The sequence below is a fragment of the Cystoisospora suis genome (genome assembly GCF_002600585.1).
Source record: "Cystoisospora suis strain Wien I chromosome Unknown contig_2926, whole genome shotgun sequence".
NCBI lineage: Eukaryota > Apicomplexa > Conoidasida > Eucoccidiorida > Sarcocystidae > Cystoisospora > Cystoisospora suis.
In genome coordinates, this window is record NW_027155721.1 from 106 (window position 1) to 22,819 (window position 22,714).

Consider the following 22,714-nt stretch of genomic DNA (forward strand, 5'->3'; position numbering starts at 1 on the left):
CCCCGATGACACGAGGTGTTAACTCTATATCCATGACGGAAGGGTTAGACAAGTGTAACGTTACCAGAAAGAAGCCGTCGCCGACATTTTAACACCCGCTTCGGCATATAGTGCCGCCAGTTGCGGGCCACCGGGCAGCACACCAAGCTCTGTTACATGCCGTCCCCGCAGTACGTATGGCCACGCGGGACAACGAAAAAGTGTTCTGCCACTGACAGGATGACGATTCCTCCGCAGCTACGGCCTAGTTCCTGCTATTGGACCGATGGCGGGTCTCACTTCACCATCGAAGTTGTCCGTGAGAAAAAGAGCACTGGCTGCAGCTATCCAACAGGCTGGATTCACAGGCAGATCCGGTGGTCAACTGTTGTAACATTGACCCTACACAAGGTACTTAGCAAGGTTAAATGCCCGTGCATGCAGCATGCCGGAGGACAACTGAACGCAGCAAGCAAAGCGGTTTCACTCACCTTGTTGTGGAGCCATCGAATTTATGCACTCGGGGCGGCAAGACGCTGTTTGCCGTGTAGGAGCTGAAGCCAAAACCTTTTCCGGCACCCGTTCTCTCCAAAAACCCTCAAGGCAGTTCTCCATTTCATTCAAATTGTAGTAGGAGACTCAAGGCTCCAAGGGGGTGCGACTGCCGGCATTAGGCTCTGCATTGCATTCGCAGATCCTTTTGTGTAGAACGAAAACTGGGACGAGGCGAACAACTCTTCCATCCCAGCTTCTTTGTTCTTTGGCGGTTTCCTCTTTGTCAAGTTCCTGGTTTGCGGCCGTATATGAGGTTCGCTGCCGACTATTTTGAGTACTTCACGCAGCGATCGGGGACTCCAACACGAAGTGTCGCAGTTTTCTCGATGGGATGCTTTCTTGTGCCCACTAGGAGGACTTTTCTGCTTGCCAGACACAGGCATCCGTCCACGACAGGAACATTGCGCCACTTTTTTTCCGTTCTTGCCCTTTCTTCCGCTTGACTCTGGTTGGTTTGCGGCTCCTGGGTTCCCCCGATCTGCGATTCCCCCGCCCCCGTGTAGTGGTGTCTGCAGGGACCCGTTTCTTCTGGATCTAGTAGAATGCACGGAGAGAAAGACGGCGCAAGGTGTCTTCAAGTTGCCGACTGTGTAGAGACTTCTAGTGCTCCCCGCATCGCCAGAACCCGAAGTATGGCGTTACGATGCGGTTTGGATTAGGTCCCTACTTAAAGCATTTTTGCTTCTGATAGGACGTGTGGATCTTTCAAGCCTTCACACGGATTTGTCCGAATTGCTGCCTTGTCCTCTCCCGACCTCGTTGTCGTCGCTCTTCTGTTATGTCTGCGATGGGGGTTCGACTTTCGCGGCCTCAGCAGCTTGACGCCGAGGCTCGCACACTAGGACTGCAGTTTGCTCGAGTGTTGGGCACTCCTCTGCGAGTGATTGATGTAGAGAATAACCATCCTGTACTCTCTCTTTCTTCCTCGGAACTTTCAGCACCGTCTCTGCCATGCCTCAGCACTGCTGATTCACCTTCGCTATTATCTTCCTCTTCTACAGAGGGCGACTCCCTGTCATCATGCGTTCCTTTCCCCAAGAAGGCCACCGATCTTCCTGAGTCTACCGCTCTGAAGTGCTCTGTGAAAGGAGAAGGGGAGAGTGCTGAAACTCTCACTATCTTTTTCATTCATGGCCTAGGAGGCCGTGGTGGACAGTTTCGTCACCAGATCCACTTTCTGTCTCAGCGAGGCTGCCGATGCATTGCTGTAGATCTCCCTGGCCACGGAGAGAGTCGCTTAGGCGTTTTTGATAACAGTACCTTCACTCAGGGTCATACAAGAAAAATCCTGTCTACCATCTTTGATTATTACATCTCAGGAACAAGTCCGTGTTTTCAGACGCTTGATCGATCTACTGTCACCGACGAGGGAGAATCATCTCGCACAAAGACAGGTTCTACTAACCCTTCATATACAGAAAGAGATGATGATAACGGAGTGAAGAGCAAGGTGTGGAATGTACAGGGAAAGAGCAAACAAAAAGGAGGTGGACCTGGACACCGTACGAGCGAGGGAAGTTCAAGTATCACACTCAGATCACATAGACGAAGAGCTGTGATAATTGGCCATTCCTTGGGGGCCTTGCATGCCATGACTCTCTACGCCGATTTGCAAAAGGAGGGAAGAGGAAATGAAGTGGCAGGAATTGTCTTAATATGCCCTCGAGCCTCTTATCCTTCGTCACGGTTCCAACGATTTCTCATCTCGTACATCCCTGCTTTTATTCTTGAATTCTTTCGTGGATTCATCAAGCGCCGAGCTCAACGTATGCTCTTTCATCCTCTCACTCTTCTTCGAAATTTATCTCTTGTCTGGAACGAAGATAGCGTTACTCGGCTCAATCCTATGAGTGTCATAGTGGCCATCATCAAAGATCTCCAAACGGGCTTGCCTACCGAAAGCATGCAGGAAGGTAAAGAAAACACAGAATACTCTGTTTATGAAGAGTCTTTCCACACGTAGGTAGTCTCACCCTTCATCGGTCTGTCCTTCCGTCAACAGGACGTTTTCTTAAGCAGCCTAAGCAAGGAATTTTTACGAGATAGGAGTCATACCGGGGGCTCTTTTGAGGATTTGTCTTCATGTTGACACGGAAAGGTATGGACTTTGAGGAAGTTATGATGCTTTCTCTCAACAGCGGAGCTCGTGCTAGTGGAACTAGGCAACTGTAGCTGTAGTGGTAATGACAGTGTTTCCTGGAGGTCTTGAGCAAAATACTTCAAGACGCGTCGGCGCGTCCAAACTTATCTTGGGAGTAGGAACATCGGACGCATGGTCGAGAGAAAGTGCGGAACCATTGCTCATCGGATTGCTCCATCGCTTGTCTATCAGATCTAGCGTGCATGCGGATAGACAGAATCAATCCGTATGCGTATACGAGCACCTAGCAAATGATCACCCGTATGTGCCTACATCCTGAAGTGTTCGTAGACCCAAGGGGTGTTGGACCAGGCGCAGCAGCGTGTCGAAGTCTTCTTTTGTCCTCCTGTTTGTGTCTTTGCTACGGGCAACAACCCAACTCAGATATTCGCACCTACCGAGACGACCCGTCTCGCCCGCCGGTTCTGCTGTTGTGCGGCGAACAAGATGCGGTTTGCCCGGTTGAGGAAAACGCAAGTATTCTTTATGACGAGCTCACAGGACACAGAAGAGAGAAACTTGCGCCTCCTCTTCTAGCAAATACAGGAGATGACGGAAGAATTGTAAAACTCACAGGCAGTGCTCGTTCCGTTGTGAGTGAAGAGAAGACAAAGGGAGAAGAACAGATGAGAAACGAGAAGTCACTACGAGGTGTGCTACGCCAAGCTTTCTACACGATCTACCGCGGCATCGTAAAAGAGAACAGTCAAGCGTCAGGAACATTACCGAATAGTCAAGAGAATAGGAATGAGATAGAGAAAGTAAAAGATCAAGTACTGAAGAAAAACGAGCTATCTCCTAGCACAGAAGTGGCACTGGAAATCATTCCCAAAACAGGTCATAATTGCATGCTAGAGGACCCATATACAACCAACCGGGTTCTATGGACATTCGTCAAGCGAGTCCGAGAATAGCGTTCCTTTCAATACAGTGGTAGACCACAGGGGCATTGTTATGCAGAAAGAATGATCGTCTAAAGGATGGATCAGGGACGATCTTGGAGTTATGCGTTCGCCTCTTTATCTACCACCGCAAGGTCAAGAGAAAGGAGAACGTAGAACCCAATGAAGTCATAGCCAGGTCATGAGCGAGGCTTGACAAACCAACAAGTAACTACGGAGAAACGATGGTGCGTTCTACATCATGTGCGTACAGTGAACGCATGTAGTCGTGTGGTTGTTGGCCGTCGTGCCTGTAAAGCCGCGGGAACAGCGCCTTCGGGACTGATCTGGACTCTTTTTTTCTGTCAGAGCAGGTGGGTTTCGTGGTTTCACCATACCTGTTTTCTGTGCTCTTTAGAGGATGTTTTTGTCGTGTTTCCGGGGACCCGTGCATACTCCGAGTTACCTCTCGCAAGAGGAGTTTTTCCGGAGGAGGGAAAGATACGCGTGCAGGGAAAGTCACGTTGAGGATTTGAGACCTTTAATCGTTAGACGGTAAGTTGGGTTGGTGTTCGCACCGTGACAAAGGCTCCGAGAACACAGCAGCAACTGAGGATCGTACGCACGTCGGGGTGGCGAGGTAAGGCCTGTTGCGTGACAGCTTCCATGTCAAGTGTGGCACAAGGCGTTGGAACAGCCACCACAAGAAAAGCAAAAAGTACTGATACGCGCACAGTCCTCGACGGCAGACGATAGATCTTTGGGTGCCAGGTATTCAACTGGCGCGCCTGTTGACATGGGAAGGGGTATGAGGCGCCCGGCGTCAGTTGAGGCGTTCTACTCACTAATCCCCTACTGCTGTGCAAGTAAAGCGACACAGGCCGGCGTGACTGCGAGTTCTCAATTGATCATCCGCACTAAGCCTGGACTGGGGGGAAGTTGATCTCGACGGCCGGGGATTCCTGGTAGCAATCTTCTCTGGTTACGCCAGTGTCTGCCGGTGAGGTGGAGCTCTGCGGCTACGAGGCCGTGCACCTTCACTGGACAATATGCACGAGGGTACGGCGGTCTCTCTTTACAGGGAAATCTTCTATAACTGGTCAAATGTCTTTCCTCTCCTTACTCTTCTCTTTCTTATTCTACCTAACCGTCTTCGGGATGACTTCAGTACAGAAGGCTGCCCGCGCGTATGCTGCCTCCCTCGTCATTGACGGCGAGTTGCCGTATTGCTGGACACGGCATGGGCGAAAGCATAAGCTTGTTCCTGCTTTCTCTCATCCCGTTAGCTCGGGCGCGGGGCAACGGAAAGGAATCTGTGAGGCGCCCGGGAGCCTTCTCAAACAGTGCATGAAGGTTGACGGTAGTATCTTCGTCGACGTCCTTAGCTCAGAGAACGACGTAAACAGTCTCTTTCGGAACCGTTGGTGGATGTTGTCTGCACTCACACACCTCTTTAGGGGCCCCCTGAAAACCAAGAAAACGGAGAGTGACAGGAAGGGTGCCCGCCGGAATAAGAGCAGCAGTGTGCGCGCGGTCATCCTTGTTTTTCCCGTGGCGAATCTTCGTCACGTTTCTTCGCCGGCTGACATCCAGCTTTCCAAACTAGTCAGTTCCCTCCTTGCACGACAGTGACCCTGGACGTTTAGAAGCCATAGCAGCTGATACTTCTTAGCTCTTGACATGTTTCTTCTCATTGCAGCGGACAGGGGACGCATGGTGGGGAGAAGCGTTCTTGAGCGACGCTGTGGCGCGATGCTCGCTGTAAATCATCAAGCGTTTGCGGATCCTAGTTCTAGTCTTTATCTGGTCAAAACCAAATAGAGCCGTACAACGAAAAGGCTCTTCGACAGCAACCAGTGACAGCAGACAGGAGAGTGTACTCACTAGGTATCTGGACTGTTTCGCACAGCGAGCTCGATGAGGTTGCCAAATACGTCAATTGTCCTCTCATCTTTCGTGGTGGTTTTCTTAACGTTATCATCAGGCGTGCGTGGAAGTCGTATGCTTCGGTATGTAACCCACCATCGCTGTCTCCTCAAGCAGCTGGCAAGAGCTTCTGGGCTGTAGGATCTGTCTGTAAGACAATGTGGGACGGCGAGCGGTCCCGTTTGACCCTAGCAGTTCCCCGTGTCCGCTCGGCAGCTGTCTTGTTCGTCCCGTCCTGCATCTTCTTCTCCCGCTTTCTGGGTTTCCTTTGTTTCTGAGCCAGACTTCCTGTCTTCTCTTCAGAACCCCTGCCATGTCCTTCTGCCTCCTAGCGTGGGTCTCTCCTTGTTCCAGCAAGCGGCATTCTTGCTCGATCGAGGAAAAGTGCTTGGCAGAAGTTGAGTTCCAGCTGAGTCGTCTTCTATTCGCATGCGTCCGACAAGAAAATTTCGATGTTAACAAAATCGTCAGATCCACCGCTCGGACCTTTCCTTTGCGTCCCTGTCATGGCTTTCAGTCTCAAGCCATTTTTGAATGCTTTGTTCCCCCTCGTACCCCTCGTATTCTTGGTCACCTCGACAGTCGGCCGTTGGGGTAGATGTCTCGCCCACCATGCCGGTTGAGTATGAGGTCTTGTGAAGGAGATTCTGAGACTCTTCATTTCTTTTGTTTTCCCCCGGTATGCTCTCCCGGACCCCCTGTATTTCCGATGCGCGCTTTCGACTGCGCTGTTACTGTCTCCTTAATTCTGTCATTCCTCCTTCCCTCCTGCTGACCCCCGTCAGTATGCGTCACCTAGGTCGACCTCGTTTTTTTTACCGTAAAAGACTCGTGTATCTCTCTTCTCCCTTGTACGCCTTTTGCCGTCTTTCTCTGAGTTAGGCTTCTTTGCCTAGCCTGTGACGGTTTTCTCTTCTGATACAATCCCTTCCTCCGAAAGCCCTCCTCTCACATCACTCCCGCGTGAACGGGAAAGTCTGCCCTCGTCTCGTATTTTGGACCTATGTGACAGTGCATACGAACAGCCATTTGCTTCATGTATATATACACATATATACATCTTTGCGAGGACACTGGAATGGTTTCCACTCTCTATGGTGAGCTTGTAATGAACACTTGAGATAAGGAGACAGAGAGGAGGAACGAATCCAGTTGCCATGGGGAGAAGTGTTGCCGGCAAACGAATTTCGGTAACCTATCTCTTTTGTTGCTTCTTCTTCCTCTCTCCTCACTCCTCCTTTTCCGCGTCGTAAGCTCTTTTCTCCCGGTCTCTCCGACCCGCGGTTTCGTGCGTCTCCACACTTCTCGCCAACGTCTCTCCTTTGATTCGTCTCTTCTCGGCTTTTCTCTCCGTCTTGCTTCTTTGGCATACAGAGAGGTCTGTGCTGAGCCAACACTTATACAGGGGAGACAGCAGGAAGACTTCGCCCAGACAAGCGCAAGTCCGACGATACTATCGACGATTCTGAAGGTCCAGACGAGGCACGACAAGACAGCGAGGAATACAAGAGAATCTCGAGAGTCTCCAGAAACTCTGCAAAGAAAGAAGGAGGGTGAAAGAGCTCTGTGTCAAAATGGCCGATGTTTGTACCCCGATGCTAACAGATGATGACGGGGGGAAAATCGATCCTGCGATAGCTATTCCTCTTCCAGATGATGATAGCCAGCCTCCCGACAAACCGGTAATTCTAACTTTTCTCTTTCATTCAATAGATCTACTCGTTTCTATTTCATGCCTGTATCAATTTTTCCGGGTATATGTAGGCAACGGCCATTTCTACGTCGGCCGGCTGGTTTGCTTTCGCATGTAGGGACCTCGATACTACCGCGCGTTATTCCACACATTATCATCTGAAATTAGATCAGCATATACACCCCCGCCTGCCACCTGAGACGTCTTTCCTTGGGAAACTGCCTGTCCACCAACTGATTCCTGTATCGGATGATCTACCATAGTCGTGTATGACACCGTATATAAGATCTACTGTAGTACTAGGTAGCAAGTATATGGTCTGTCCTCTGGAGCGAGGTGCCGGCATGGTTCTGTCTGATTCGCACTGCCCTATAGAGCTCGGGCCTCCCGGTGTGATTGTTCTGGCGGAAACCTCTTGTCCTCGAGTACCTGGAGATACATTTCTAGTTTTCTCGTCTTCTTAGAAATCTAGGTATGAGCCGAGACACACGATCAGGTTTACGTTCATGTACGCGCACTAGGTATATACAGGTGTGTCTCCGTGATGAGATTAACATAGCTCTAAAAAAGTCAAAGATGCTAGGAGTAGTTTCTTTGCAATACTAGCGAGACCGACATCGCCAAGCATACACATACATCTGCCTTTGGCACTCTCTCTCGACATATCTCCATATTCACACATACGTACGGCTCTGGTGATTGGTGTAGTCGAGTGCCGGAGAGACAATCTTGTGAGAAGAAAAAGTCCCAGAAAAAAGATTCATCTCTTTGGGCTAATTCACGCGGAAGGAGTTCCTACTCGGTTCGCTTCTCGAGTCTCCTTTGATATCAGCTCACCTCTTTTCGCTTCGGACTTCGAAGAGGAAATCTCTCCTAGCTGTGATAGTATGCGTACGTCCTTGCTCTTGAGTTTCCTCTCAGATCTCTCTCAAAACAACTTTGTCAGTTCCTCCATATGAAAAGACAGCAGACGCGTCACGTGTGGCGCGAGCAGCCTCCTACTTTGGTAACCTGGAAGACGATGATCCGCCTGACTCGCTTGCTCGATGTAAGTAAAGATTTCATTGCTTGTATCTTCTTTCCAAGGACTCATAAAAGGCCCAGCTCGATGACGTAGCCAGTCGCAGCCCTTTCACAGGGGATGGTATGACAGATGGACGTCGTTGCACAAGGCAGGTGTGACCGGTTGTGGCTTTGTGTCGTGAATGTTTCTAGTGTATGGAGGTGTATCGTCATGGGTTGTATGTACACCGGGAGCAGCGTGATATACGTAGACAAGAGTATGTATGCACGCGAACGTGAGCCCTCATGGACCTGCACCGAGACACGGGGCGGGTCCGAAGGCAGACAGACAGTCCACCTTTGTAGACGTGAACAAAGCTCTGCATACGACAGCAACTGCCGTAGAAAGACACACGGCCTCACAAGGTAGGTGATACAGCGCTATGCTCTCTGCATCCTCAGAAAAAGGCGACCACTGTACGTGTGTAGCTGGAATGCAGAGTAAGGGTTTCGCACGTGAAGGAGAACTCCTGTGGCATGTGTTTCTCTTCCACGCAGTCGTATTTGTATGCCGGCGCACAGTTGCAAATGATATGGCTGTTTATTTTCATGAAGAGACGCGCCGTATATACGAGGCTACAAATATGCCATGTTGTTACGTATACATATATATATATATATACTAAACAAGGTATCGTTGTTGGAGCTGCGTTGGCGGAGAACGTCACTTCAGTCAGATATCGGCCTCTTTGGTGTTGGATCCCATAAGTTAATCTTCCTAGACAGGAGTAGATGTTCTACACTCATGCGTGCTAATCCATATATGTGTTTGCATGTACTTCAGTTCAGTTAGACTTATCGCATGACCTTTTTTTTGGTTTTTCGCTGAACGCAATTCAAATAGCCATACCTGTCTGTACAGAAATGTATAGGGGAGAGTAAACATCTGAAAAGACTCTGCACACCTGCATCTCGATACTTAAAGGAGCTGATTACACGGATGACAGCTGGCCTCCCTACTCAAGACACCACCGAGAATGTGCGCGTTTCAGATAAGTGTACAGCTTTTGTCCCATCCATTTCGTTCCATTGCTTTCCGAGAAGAATGGAATGCCTGGGTTTTGATGTGCGTGTGCAGCTTCAGACCACCACTCACAGTTTGGTGCTGGAGAGGATGATAACGTCCCTGAGGCTCTCCCAGTTTTTGGTAGAGCTAGCGGGGGGGGGTGAGTTTCCTCCTGAAGCTCATGGCCCAGATACTCTTCACCTTAGAGAAGTCCACACGGGTTTTAGATCCAGTCCCATTCAGATCTGATGCTAGGAAGAAGAATCCACGTGCCAAGAGATTGAACGAGAGGCTGGATTAAGTCAAGTCTCTGTATGAAGTAGAGATGAATCTCTAAGCATTCAAACACAGGTATCCGTACTGAAGGTTAGAAGAGGACTTGTACTAAGAGAGGAGAAATTGTTAGATTGTGTAGTCGCCCCTCTGTAAGCGCGGCTCTATGTCGTACAGTTGTTTATGCTGACTTTATCAACTTCGCGCTTCGGCACTCCTGTCCCGCTGCATGTTTGTCTTTCTGATTCTTGGCCTTTCTTCGTAGATAGGCCATCGGCGAGGCCGCCCCTTACATCTCTCCCAGCTCACCATAGAAAAAGCGGCCATTCTTTCTGAAGGACGACGCCTATCCATGAATTTATATGTACAGATAGGTTCACAGCCGTACGTCCTTAGGTGTCCAGACATTCGTGGCCTAGATTGGTCGAACCTTTACATGAGAACTTCAAGAAATCTGTTACTCATATGTGCATCACAGGTAGCTCGGTATCTCACTCCAGTCCAACCATCTGGCTTCAGTTCGGAAGGACGCTACAAACCTAGACTTGTTTTCCATCGTCTTTTTAGCTTCTCTTCGGTTTCTTTTTCAGCTTTACTTCCCACGCGACAGAGATCTGGCGATTGTTCAAGCAGAGATCTTCTGTGGCTATCGATCAGTTTCTTCAACAGCATCACGTAAGATGTGTGACCCTAGCTAAACCATCTCCCAATGTTGGTGGGTCCTACGAACCTCTCCATTCCTGTCTTCTTCAGCATTTCAACTGATTTCTCTGTTAGCCTGCGCAACTTGGCTGATGAGACAGTTTGGTCCTTTCTCCCCCCCTAGTGATGCACTGAGTGTGCATGCCGACATACCTTTCTCCACTCAGTTTACCTAAGTGTGTTCTAGAAAGTTTCCCCTGGGTGCCTGTACACCGCACACCCACACATAACTCCCAGGTGCCTTCGCCTCTTAGACTGACGCCAGTGATCATCCGCCTCCTCATTTCTGTCCTTTCTTGGGAAAGGCAAGACATTCCTCATATCTGTGTATCTATACCTCCCTCTCTGTCTCTTATGTGTATGTGTTGGGGGGTTCTTTTTGTTTCTCAGCTTCAGCACACATACCCAGGACATCAAGCGTATCGGGAAGACCTTCTCTCGTCGAGAACTCCTGCTACCACATCTTCTTTGTCAACAGTGAAGAGTTTAAGTCTTCCTGGATATGTGTGGATGCTGTTAACTAGTTTCCTTTCTGCGGATCTCATCAAGCAAAAACTCTCACGTCTCACCTTCATGGAGGCACTCGAACACTTTGATCTTTTCAATGGTAAGGAATCAGTAATGGTCTCCGACCGATCTGTCCTTCACTGGGTCGCCGTCTCTCGATCTTGGGGATGCTTCCGACCAAGGACTTGAGCTAGAAAAAAGACAGACACATCAGCAGAGTCAGGACTACTTCGCCCTGAGAGGGGGATAGAGAAAGAAGAGGTACATTCAACTACTCCCCAAAGACACTCTGGCTCCATGGACCGTGTACATATACGGTGTGCTGTGATGGGTCTTCTGCCAGATAGGGTAGGTGGGAAGCAAGTCAATAACCTCACCTTCTCCCATATTTATACATCTCTGTAGATATATCAGTAGGTGTATAAAGAAGTCTCCATCCGTCTTGCTTGCTTCTCGGTTAGTTGTAAGTGAGAGGAGGTGAGCGAAAGATACGAACTCTGCAATCTCTTAATCTCTCTCCTTGCCTTCCCTAGGAAAAACAAATATGTGCGGGGAAGGACTTCTCTCTTCTCTCATCTCTCTTTTTATCTTCCTTTCATTCTTGCCCATTTCTCCGCTCTTTTTCTTCCTTTCCCGACTCTTTCTTTTTCTTTTCTCTCTTTCTTGAGACTTTTTGAAGGTGCGTGGGTGTTGTGTTTTTCTTTTCTGTTTGGTTCCCTCCGCAGACTTATTTTTCTTGGTCCGTGTAGCATGGGCAATCCATCGAGGCATCCACTGGCGTGAGAACAAGAGCGCCAAGTTTGTTATGGCTTGGCTTTTAATTACTTACTTCATCTCATGGAGTGCTTATCTCCTTCGTCGCTTTCTCATTTATCACAGAATCAACCGAAGATGTAAGTCACTCAGTCCGTGCTCTTTCTTCACTTTTGTCTTCTCTCCTTCTTTTCCTCTTTGGTTCTCTCTTCTTTTCGTCTCTTCTCTTCTCTTCCGTTCCCTTCTCTTCTCTCCTTCTTCCTCTTCGTTTCTTCTTTTCGTTCTGTCAAACACATGTTTTCCGCTCAAACGGTCATTGGGATTGTTGATCTAGAGAAAGAGACAGCTACAATGGCTCAAGCGTGAGGGCCCTTCCCCGTCTCCTTGTCTCTATTTCAACAGGAGACAAGCTGGAGGCTTTCGGGAGGATGATTGATCTTCGCGAGAGAATAAGACCATGTAGTTGGCAATCAGAAAGAAATGATAGAATGCGTGTTTCTTCATTTCTTGTGCTGCTCTTTTGTGATCCAACACAGATAACTCTCTCTTTTATCCTTTCCTCGTCTTCAATGCTATCAGGAAAGCTGGAGAAGAATCTCCTGAGGTTAGACGATATCTCCATGTGTAGAGAGATGCGTTGATGCCCATATCTATCTGTATTGACAGTGAGAAGGGGCAGAAGAATAAGAATACAATCAAAACACGACCCCCACGTATGATGGAAGTAGATTATGTTCAAGTAGCCACACCATCGTTCATCTGAAGCACATTCTCTTTCGATTCAACAGAAATCCTGTCAACGAATACTAGTGCCGCGGAGGAAGGAAAACGAGACGGTGGAGAGTCATTCTCTAGGAGGTGTGGTGATATGTATCGGATGTGCGGGGCGGTGTAGAGATATACTGATATATATATATATGTATGGTGTGTGAAGCTGCTGTGTGAAGATATCTCTGGAAACACCTCTCCGTAGTAGTAGTACTAGCGACTTTTCTAAAACGTCCAAGACCGGCTAAGCTTCACACCAAGGAGACTAAGGGGAAAACCTCGCTCCCCGTGGTCCGTTCTACTGAAGGTGTAAGTGTCCTCGTGGGCCGTGTTACTCGCATCTCATCTATATATCTATCTATATATACAAATGGATGTACAAGGGTAGTTCCTTATATCTCACAGATGAAGCGCTGTCGAGAAGCTAAGCATGGTATTAGTGCTGATTATCCTCGTGGGATTCATCTCTCCGCTGTTGTTCTTCTCCTTGCGTCCCTCCACTATAGCACGTATGTATAGCCGTATATCCAGGAAGATGACGACAGCTCGTCCGTTATGCCAATCAGTAGGCGCGCTCCTTCCAACTTTCTTGATAGCCTCAGCGTCGGAGGCTTACCCTCAGAAGTGACGTGTGCATGCGATGTGCGATTAGATGTTTGGGCGTGTTCAATCCTTTGTTAGGAGATGTCCACTCAGAGAGCGATGTATATACCCAAGCTAGACAGGTACAGATAGAGATCTATTGACGGTCCCGTCATTTGTAGGAGACAACTAACGAGCTCTCCACAACACGACTGTGCTGACATCTCTGTTTGTTCTCTTCCTTTTCTTCTCCAGGTGTTATTTATGTTCGAGCGGCTTTGCTGGACATACCAGTTACTCATGCGTGTAATTGAAGACTTGCCTCAAGTCCTTCTCTCTATTCTCTTCCTCATCAATCAAGGGAGAGACACTTACGTAAGGGATGAACACAAGGAAAAGTCGGGACATCTCTTGGAAAGAAAACCATAGATATCTTGTCTGCCTTCCTATGGAAGCCATCCAAGGTCGACCTTACTTTCTTCTGCTTACTCGGCGATCCCAAGGGGTTTCTTGTTACTGTCTGCATGTATCTCTATTTGTACGTATCTACGTCTGCTGGTGTGTCCGTAGATCTGCCTCTTCGCAGTCATCTCCGGCTACGTAAATACGAACCTGACTATGCCTGTGGCTCTACATCTATCCATCCGCCATGGGGAGCTGATCCGCTAGTACGTAAATATACACAAGTGCTCCCCTGTCTGCGCGCTTGCGTTTGACTTTAGCTATGTAGGTGAAAGTTGTTACGACGAGATTGGAGGAACGATTTTTGATTAGTCATATGGCACGCCGCTTTGATGCTTGCGTTCTGCGTCGTCGATCTCCTGCCTCTCCCCCTGTTCGATATCTCTGTTTCTCGATCCCACTGTTTGGATTGCTGTTCACAGGCGATGCTTATGATTTCTTATAGCACTACTATGTTCTTTATTACCACGATTCGTATGGGGCTTCGCTACCCCTTCAAAGGCACCCTGTACCTTCTTCTCTCGTCAGAGCCTCCCATGTAAGGTCGGAGTCTTATTGCGTTTCCATTCTCCTCCTGTTTTGTACTTTTGCTTAGTCTGGGGCTCTTGTTGTATGTCCGTCTTTCTCACCAACTTCTTTTGGTTTTCTCAGTATTTCTCTTCAGTAGAGAAACGGCATGCCCTCCTTCGCCCTTTGCACAAGGATGAGAGGAACAATGTTTCCTCCATTTCTCAGTAGTAGTCATGCTCGAGGTGGACTGTTTCATCTCTCTACTCTCTCTTGATTATGATGTACCTGTGTCTATGCGTCTTGTAACCCGCCACTGGTTTCGTCTTCGACAGAAATGATGTATAAGTTTTGAGAATGAAGGGAGGAAGGCAAGGAAAGAAGAATAGCTACTTTTGCTTTCCTTGTAGAATGAAAAGGAGTCTTGCTTCAACAACGCTAGAATATCTTTTCCGACTGATTGTTCCCTTCTGAACTATCTGCTCATTCTCCACCAGTTTTCTTGTCGTCTCTCTATCTATTCTCTCCATTCGTGTTGACTGGAGAACCACCAGCAGTCTTCCAGTTGTTCCTTCCCCCGTGTGCATGCAGAGATGACCCTGTAGCGTTAGAGGCGGCACCCACTACGTACTTTACAACTCTCTTTATGGGTTGTGGTAAGATGAGTTCTCTGGGAGATCAACAGACAACAGAAACAAACCTTTTCACGGGGGGAGTCTACATAGATTCTCCATAGAGACTTTCGCCGACAAGACCTGGGTAGCCCGGGCTATATACATATGACCTTCGTCATCATAGCACCTGCAGACACACAGAAAGCGCACAGATCGACTTCTATGGAGTGCCCCACTCCCCACCAGTTGTGTGCGAAGAGACTCCCCAGAATATGGTAAAGTGTATGAATAGCTCTATTTAACGGCCTAGAAGAACCAAGCTGATAGAGGGCACCCCTGGCGAGAAACCAGGCTGTACAAAGGTCAGGTAGAGAGAAAGAAAGGCTTGTCTCCTGGTGTATATACGATCGTGGTTGTTATATATCTGTTAGGGTGTCTTTTTTTTGCCTTCCTTTCTCTTGTGTTCCGTTCCTCGAAAGACTCTTCAAGTCCCCTCTCTCTTTCAAATTTGTGTGACCATAGACATCACTTTAGCAGAAGGAGAGAGGGGGCTCAAACGGTCTTCCATTCCGATGTAGGGATGGTGACCGCCGAGTCAACAGGATGCAGTAGCTTCGCATGCCTTTCGAAGCCGGGAATGGAAGAAAAGAGAATATCAAAGACAACCTGCAAAGTTTCTTCTCCGAGGATTGAGGGTTTAAGCCTATGGCAAAAGGGAATACGAAGAAGCCGTTGTATCGCTTCGTTGTGTGTGTGTTCCTCTATTGGCAGTTTTCGCTCTTTGGTCTGGGACGTATCTCTTTACTCTCCGCTACGTTAGCAGAGTCTGGCGCGTTTGTAAGTCTAACGTTGAGATTTCTATTGGAGTTCATGGATCTTCTTGCTTCTCTTGTACAGAATCTGGTTTGTAAACATCATATGGCTGGACCCAGGATAAGAAGCAGCATGAAGGGCGATATTTATGGGTCTTTGTTACCTCACATTGCCTATCAGAAAAGTTGGACATCATCGGTTTCCATGAGAGTCGTACTAGCAGAGAAGGAAGTACGCTATTTTTTTTAGTGTGGCAGCTCAGAGGAAACTTCTCAGGAGAGGAAGAGGGAGACGACGAAGACGAACAAGGGGTGTTTTGGTGATGCGAGAGAATAACAAAATGGAATGACGTTACCATGGAGACGAACAAGGCAGTTTTTACTCAATAGGCATGCTTCAGTCTATATCTTGGTATACGTCGTCAGCGCTTCATTTTCTTCTCTACGCGTGTGTAGGCTGTACTCGGGGGTGCTCTGGAGGGCTACCTCAGGCCAGTACAGAAAAGGTGTACATCTCCCACTAGACTAGCCTTTCTGGGAGAATCACAGGATATAAGTATCACACTACGAAACAACGGAAAGACGGAGACACCAGTCTTTTCTCGCCGTACTGTACAAAGCCAGCGATACACGAATGCAAGAGTAGCCTTTCATTCTCCTTCGCCGAGAGTAAGAGTATTTCTCTATCCGACCACCGAACGCGGCAGGGGCGGCCTGTCTGGGTGTTGTGGTAGCCCGGATGTCTTCCTTTAGTCGCTCCATCCCTGTTGTGTTGTACGTAGACACTTTAAGAACAAGTCCGCTCTCTACTGGTGTGATGGGTGGATGCCCAGAAAACGGGTGATCCGTATCGCCCCGGTGGGCTGTCAGGGTTTCTTTAGACGTAGATGGTAGACAGCTCACAAGACAGGGTGGTCGTATGTGTATGTCGTGACAAGGAGTGTGTACACGAATTTGCATGTCTTTCTTGACTTGACTTCTACATCTCATCGCAGGCGGCTGGAACGCGCTATCAATGTAATGGTGATGTTCTTTTCTCTCGGCGCTGTCCTTGTGCTCCCGTGCAGTGATGATCATGCTGGCCGTAGGATTTGCACTCCTCAGCTTATTCTGCCTTATGCTTTTCGTGTATTACCGCCGACAGAGCGCGGTCAACGTCGATGAGGCTTTCCTCGGAAATGCCTCCCAGGATGACGAAAATCAGCCCCCAGCGAACAGACCATCTCTTGTTTCCGAAATATAGATTATCCGCCATCGTGAGAAGGTGTGGGGTGTTGCTCAAGAAAGTTAAGAAAGCCGGGGGCAGGTGCTTCGGATGCAGAGTATGTACACAGCTACAGCCATCACTGGGGAAGCTGTTTGGGGGCGGGAGTGACTCACTAGCTCCTGGATCAAGAAGCCTCGGTGCAGCCTTGGTGCGAGTTACGTGAAGAAAGATTAGTCGATGGAACCGGTAGCGTGGCTCGCGGTTTCATGCCGTGTAGCACTAGATGACTCTGAGGTGTTGAGGTGTCCTTCCTCAGGCCTCACGAAAAGACTATCTGTTTTCGGGCTGACCGACAGTCTGCACCAGAGGACTGCTCAACAATGAATGACTGACTCTTCACAGATCTCTTGTGGGCAGGAGTCATGATCACACTCTGTTATCTTGAGACGAAGAATCAGTAGGTTATGCTCTGTGGGCGAGGCATGGGCAGTGTCTTTTGGGAGTGGCCTGCTCTCCTGAGCTGGCAGGGCCGCGCCGGAAAAAACCAACCGAAAAGGAACCTCGCTGGAGTAGAATTGCGATCTACCGTCAACACCGGGAAGCATTCGCTACGGCTGCTAGCAGCTGCCCCCGTACTTGAGAGAGTGTAGAGCCCGGTATCGAAGTTGTACTGAGGCGAACGCAGAGGATACAAACAAGTCCACCTGCAAACGTGGCAAAAGGGACGCAAGAAGCGTCTCCCTCAGCATGTGGGCAGCGGCTGACACTTCGGAGCGATCGGATGAGGTGTCCGGACTGCGGAGGAGATGTGCGACATTCTTGGACTCCGAGTTGTCTTCCTGCAACAGAGGAAAACGCAACCTGTCAGGCGTGGATATGCCTACATGACACTGTGTTCTTGATGGCCACAAGATACGTACGCCCCTGAGTACAGCCCGAAGTAGGAAGATGGAAGAAGTCCGTTCGGCGAGATTGCCGCGGAAGGCAACAGTCAGTCCAGCAAGGGCAAGTGCGATAGGAATCTAACCGGTTAACACACCGCCCTGAGGAAGTGCATGCCGAAGAGGCGGTCACACGGTGGATCCTGGAAGAAGGCGGAGCGACACTAGGCAGCTGGCGGTAGGTAGGTTGCAGCTGGGAGGCGTCAATGAAAGCGGGCGCAATCTAGGGAAAACTTTCGAAGGTTTGCACCGATCGACGAGGTTTTTCCCTTCGTACTTAGTGCTTTCGGACTAAAATCGCTCCCGTGCGCTGTTTTTGGGGCTTCACAATGAGCAGACATTCAGTCCTCAGGGAGTGCGGACGCGAACTGCTGCGCTTCCGTCGTGTGATAGCGTTTGATAACTTGGCTTTCTATACTGAACGAGGTGCGGGACAGGTCAACATGTGCCGGCTCAACAGCGGTCTGTTAAGCTCTTGACGGCTCACACTGCCTCTCGGGCAGGATGGACTTTCTGAGCACACATCAGGACGGTGTGAGCTGCCTTCTGTATCCGTCTCATCACGCACCCCCCATCGGATTCCCTACTTTCATCAGCCTAACTTGGCGAATGCACGGCCCTCGACCGCCTGTCACTATTCGCTCCTGTGGCCGCTTCTTTCGACGAGTGACTCACTACAGAACACACCATGTAGGCCTTTTTTCGGTGACTCTGTTGCGAGCACTAAAATACTTCGGGCTGCGCTAAACCTCTTCCAGCGATACCGTAAAGAAGACTACGGCTAGGGCGCGGGCCTGGGCCAGCACAGCATTTCGACGTAGACCACTCGCAAGCACAAGGAGTAGATTCACTACTGCACGGTGAACGTCTTAGGGGCACTGCTCACTGCAAGTTGAGCCCCTTGTGCTATTGTACCTGAATGGCGCTACCGCTCTCCCGGCATTGAGACGCGGTGAAATGACCTAGTCCAAAGAAGAGGCACCCGCTTTCAGGGACGCGTGGACCACTAGACGACGGTACTCAGCTTATGATGCGGAAATAGGGGAGAAACCTTGACTCAGGAAACTCACGTGGAGGAAGGCAGTGGTCCCTGTCGGATGGAGCAGAACTTCAGGGCGTCGCTGTCCTGGGGGCATAGGGGCACGCTAGGATAACTGTGGCAGGCCTTTCCTCACCTGTTACTACCAGGGGTCAGTCGAGTGCATCTAGCGGTAGCAGGACATATCTTCTCTGGAGGATTCGGCTGGCTCAAAGATTTTCGGCGAAGTTGGAAGCGGGCAGCGGTGACTGAGTGGAAAGCGTTGCCGGTAGTTCAGTGTGCCACCATGCTAAGGGTACTGGCACGGAGGCCTAGACAGCGCCTCTTTCTCTTCTTCTACCTTTCTCTTACGCTGCTCACCGACGAGCGGTACTCGGCATGTAGGCACTTTTTTTCAGCTCTCGCCGCGACCCCGCGGTCGGCGGCCCCGAGCCCTGACCACTCGTCCGGGTCTCTACAGACTGCCCCGCCGCAGCGGTCCCCAAGTCCTCGGACACCAACACCGCTTAGAGGCGGAAGGTATTATCTTCCAGAGCCTCTCCGTCCCGACCCCGTGGCGCGGCCTATTCCGAGGGGACCAACACCAGTGGGGCCTCCTGATTTGACACAACGGATGCTCAGGAGTGCCCCAAGGTTCTGGAAACGTGTTGGTCCTTCTACTGACTCTCGTCCTCCTGCTCCAGGAGCACCGCAGCCTCCGAGATCAGGGAGCAGGAATTTGAATTCCAGGGGCAGCCTAGCAACGGCAGTCACCGACGTGAGACCCGGCAGCCCAGCCGACATGCCCGGGTGCTGTGCGTGTTGCTGACATGTTTCTCTGAACGCCTCACTTCCTGTGAGAGTCTAAGAGCAAGGAAGGCGTGACTACGGGAGACAAGAGAGATATATGCACCAGACATAGTTGGTTTGATTCAGGAGGTACAGGCAGACGGAAGTGTTCCTGGTCCTTCTCATGTTTGCGCATCGAAGTATCATTGAATCGGACGACTGAATCGGGGGGGGACGAGTCTGGGTATCTTGGTATCGCGTGTCCCGCCTTATCCTTCGTGCGCACCCACTTCAGAAGCAAGTCTGTCTTCCGCGGTACAGTGCGCGGACGCGGCATCAATGAAAACCCCAGGAGCTTGTAGTCGGCAACACTACCACGAAGAAATGCAGCAGCGGCTTTTGGGGTCACTTGAACCTCATCAGGTTGCACAGGACACTTGTATGTGGGAGCTCCGACAAGGGTTTGTCCATCATTTTTGAACTCACTTCTACATCTCATCGCAGGCGGCTGGAACGCGCTATCAATGTAATGGTGATGTTCTTTTCTCTCGGCGCTGTCCTTGTGCTCCCGTGCAGTGATGATCATGCTGGCCGTAGGATTTGCACTCCTCAGCTTATTCTGCCTTATGCTTTTCGTGTATTACCGCCGACAGAGCGCGGTCAACGTCGATGAGGCTTTCCTCGGAAATGCCTCCCAGGATGACGAAAATCAGCCCCCAGCGAACAGACCATCTCTTGTTTCCGAAATATAGATTATCCGCCATCGTGAGAAGGTGTGGGGTGTTGCTCAAGAAAGTTAAGAAAGCCGGGGGCAGGTGCTTCGGATGCAGAGTATGTACACAGCTACAGCCATCACTGGGGAAGCTGTTTGGGGGCGGGAGTGACTCACTAGCTCCTGGGTCAAGAAGCTTCGGTGCGAGCTACTTCAAGGTACCCGGCGAAAGAAGTCGCCTGCCTTCCTCGGCCAAATTCCCTATATAAGTTGACGGCTCTCGACTGTTAAGGTGTACTTCATCACCCTCACGAGATCATTGTATTTGTTTCCGGTGCTACCCGATAGTCTGTGCCAGGGGCACTGCCCAGCAACGAATGACTCTGAGTCTCCGCAGATCGATTGTTGATAGTAACTGTAATACACTCTGTTCTTTTGAGACAGTGGAGCAGTAACTTGTGCTCTGTCGTAGAGGACACATGGGCAGTGTACTTCGAGAGTGAGCTGCTGTTCTGACGTGGTAGTGAACAGGAAGCAGAGGAAGAGACACGTCGATTGGGGTCGCTTTCTATTTGGAGATTGTTGAGTCGCGGCTGCCTGTGTATAGGCGCAATTGCTGAAGTTGGAGATAAGTCAACGCAGCACGGCACGAAGACTCTACTGTTTGCTAAAGGAGCAGAGCAGACACGACAGCCATCGCCTTCAGCACGAGGGCAGCGCTCGACGATTTTCCGGTGAAAGGAAGAAGCGACTGAAGCGTCTCTCGCTAGATTGCTGCGCGCGACAAACCACTTCAGGGAGGGCGAATACGGCGGGGCGGGGTGCTAAGTACTCGGCCAGGGGTGGGTCCGCGTGGAGGCAGTGTATGCTGAACAAGGGTAGCACAAAGGGGCCCTGTGTCACCTGGCAGGTGGTGAAGCTGCATCAGGCCGCGGGCGCACCAGTGAGACAATACGCCGTCAGCGGCAAAGACCTAGAGTCTTTTTCTGAGCGACAGGTATCTATTTTTTGAGAGATACAGACCTGTGCTTCGAGAGGTTAGCGGGGGGGTTGTCTGTTGTTCGATAAACGTGAACCACTGTGCTTCGAGCCACGTGGCAGATTTCTGCAACCTGACGTCTTGTACCAGAAGCCATAAGTGTTGCACTGCAGGACAGCAAGCGCATCCTGATTCACAGCATTCCTTATTCTTTTGCTCGGCATCTCTCTCCGATGCTTCTGCTTATCATACCGGCATCCACCCTACTTCACAACTCGTCATGAGAATGGCTCGCTGAATGCAGACTTATCTAGCTCATGAGACTGAAAACTTTCTCGTGGGTTTTTCCCGATGATGCAATGCAAGAAAATGCTGCCGCCTCAAGTTGTTGACTCATTACGGGAAATGACGCAGGTGGCCCACGACGGACTCGCACTTGAGTCCCGGTCAACTCCACTCAAACTCGACTAAAAGACTTGTAGGGATCTTTGTAGACGATAAATAGAACGCGGTCAGCGGCCTGCCCCTCTCGACACTTGAAGGCAGATGATCTGCATGGACAACCACAGTGGTTTAAGAAATGCCCCGTTCCAGTTTGGGAGCTACGCGCTAATAGACCTGAAATTGCGACGTGCATGGGACGATTTACTCCAGCACGAAGACACCCGCTCTTCGAGCCGCACACTCGGGCCGTCTGTAGTCTGAGTCAACGGTGAGCCACTTTGTGACCTCGAAATGGACTGGAAACACTGTCTTCCCGGACCGGCGTGCAGAAACCTAGTGCTTCCCTGTCGGGTGAGGCCGCACTCCAAGGCGTCTCTGTCGGGGGAGCAGTGGGGCAGGTCAGGAGGCACAGGGCACGCTACGTGGATTATCAACAGGCGTCTCCCTGTTCTGTTTTTTTTCAGCTATCGAGCGCATTCACCTGCCGCGAGGCCTTGCATTTCTAGTTTCAACTCACTGGCAGAGCTGGACTGGAAGCGGCCAGCGGCCAGTGAGTGAAGACGTTGTCAGTAGTTTCGGGTGCCAACATGCTGAGGGTGCTGGCCCAGAGGCACAGACAGTGCCTTTTTCTGTTCCTGTGCCTTTATTCTACCCTGGTGGCTGACGAGCGATTTTCACCATGGGGGGACTTCCATTCAGCTCTAGCCGCGACGCCGCGTTCGCCGGCCTCAAGCCCAGACGGATCGCCCGGGTCCCGCCGGAATCCTACTCCGCGGCAGCCACGCGGTCCTCGGACGCCATCACCACCGGGCGGACGGCACTCGGTTTTAGGGCCTCGCGATAGGGGGGCTATCCTAGGACCATTGTCCAGTGGACCGCAGCCAGTCAATCCATCTGACCTGACAGAACGACTGCTTACACGTGCCCCAGCGTTCTGGACTCGAGTGGGCTCTGCTGCTGGGCCTGGCCCGACTGCTCCAGAAGTACCCCGCTCTGCTATTTCAGGAACCACGATACCGGGCGACAGCAGCAGAGCGCCACCAGCAGCTGCTTTCGTAAGACCCGCCGCTTCCTTCGGGCCGGTGCAGCGTTTGCCAGGTCCACCGCCCCCTCCTTTTGATCCTGCCACGCTTCCCTTCAGTGTAGCTGCGCTCCTCGGTAGAGGACACCCCGCTGCTCCTCGGACCACAGCTCCTGCCGCCGCTGCCTTTCCAGGTCGGATCAACCCTCTGCATCCAGCAGTCAAGCATTGCCGTCCGCTTCGTTGTCTCCACGGAGAAGGCGACAGCTTACGCCATTACCCCCTCTTTCCCCTGCGAGTCCAACGACCGAACTAGAGTTGCAAATATCATCGGAGTCTGGAGGGGAGGAAGCAGGGACACCATTTGTTGCCACTTTAGAA

General features: G+C 50.5%; 2 protein-coding genes across 2 annotated transcripts; both read left to right on the top strand.

Annotated features, from left to right (window-relative positions):
- Positions 1–374: 374 nt before the first annotated feature.
- CSUI_005906 (alpha beta hydrolase family protein) lies at positions 375–4,000 on the top strand. Its single transcript, XM_068066072.1, has 2 exons — positions 375–2,447; positions 3,059–4,000. Exons 1-2 carry the CDS (start codon positions 1,313–1,315, stop codon positions 3,586–3,588), a joined length of 1,665 nt encoding a protein of 554 aa, XP_067921947.1. The 5' UTR covers positions 375–1,312; the 3' UTR covers positions 3,589–4,000.
- A 1,707-nt stretch (positions 4,001–5,707) lies between these two features.
- CSUI_005907 (insulin-degrading enzyme) lies at positions 5,708–17,760 on the top strand. Its single transcript, XM_068066073.1, has 12 exons — positions 5,708–7,163; positions 8,096–8,222; positions 9,315–9,402; positions 10,106–10,190; positions 10,608–10,824; positions 11,450–11,617; positions 12,014–12,081; positions 13,083–13,202; positions 13,712–13,827; positions 14,388–14,452; positions 15,182–15,247; positions 16,290–17,760. The coding sequence occupies exons 1-12, from the start codon at positions 7,056–7,058 to the stop codon at positions 16,463–16,465; spliced, it is 1,404 nt and encodes a 467-aa protein (XP_067921948.1). The 5' UTR covers positions 5,708–7,055; the 3' UTR covers positions 16,466–17,760.
- Positions 17,761–22,714: the final 4,954 nt, after the last annotated feature.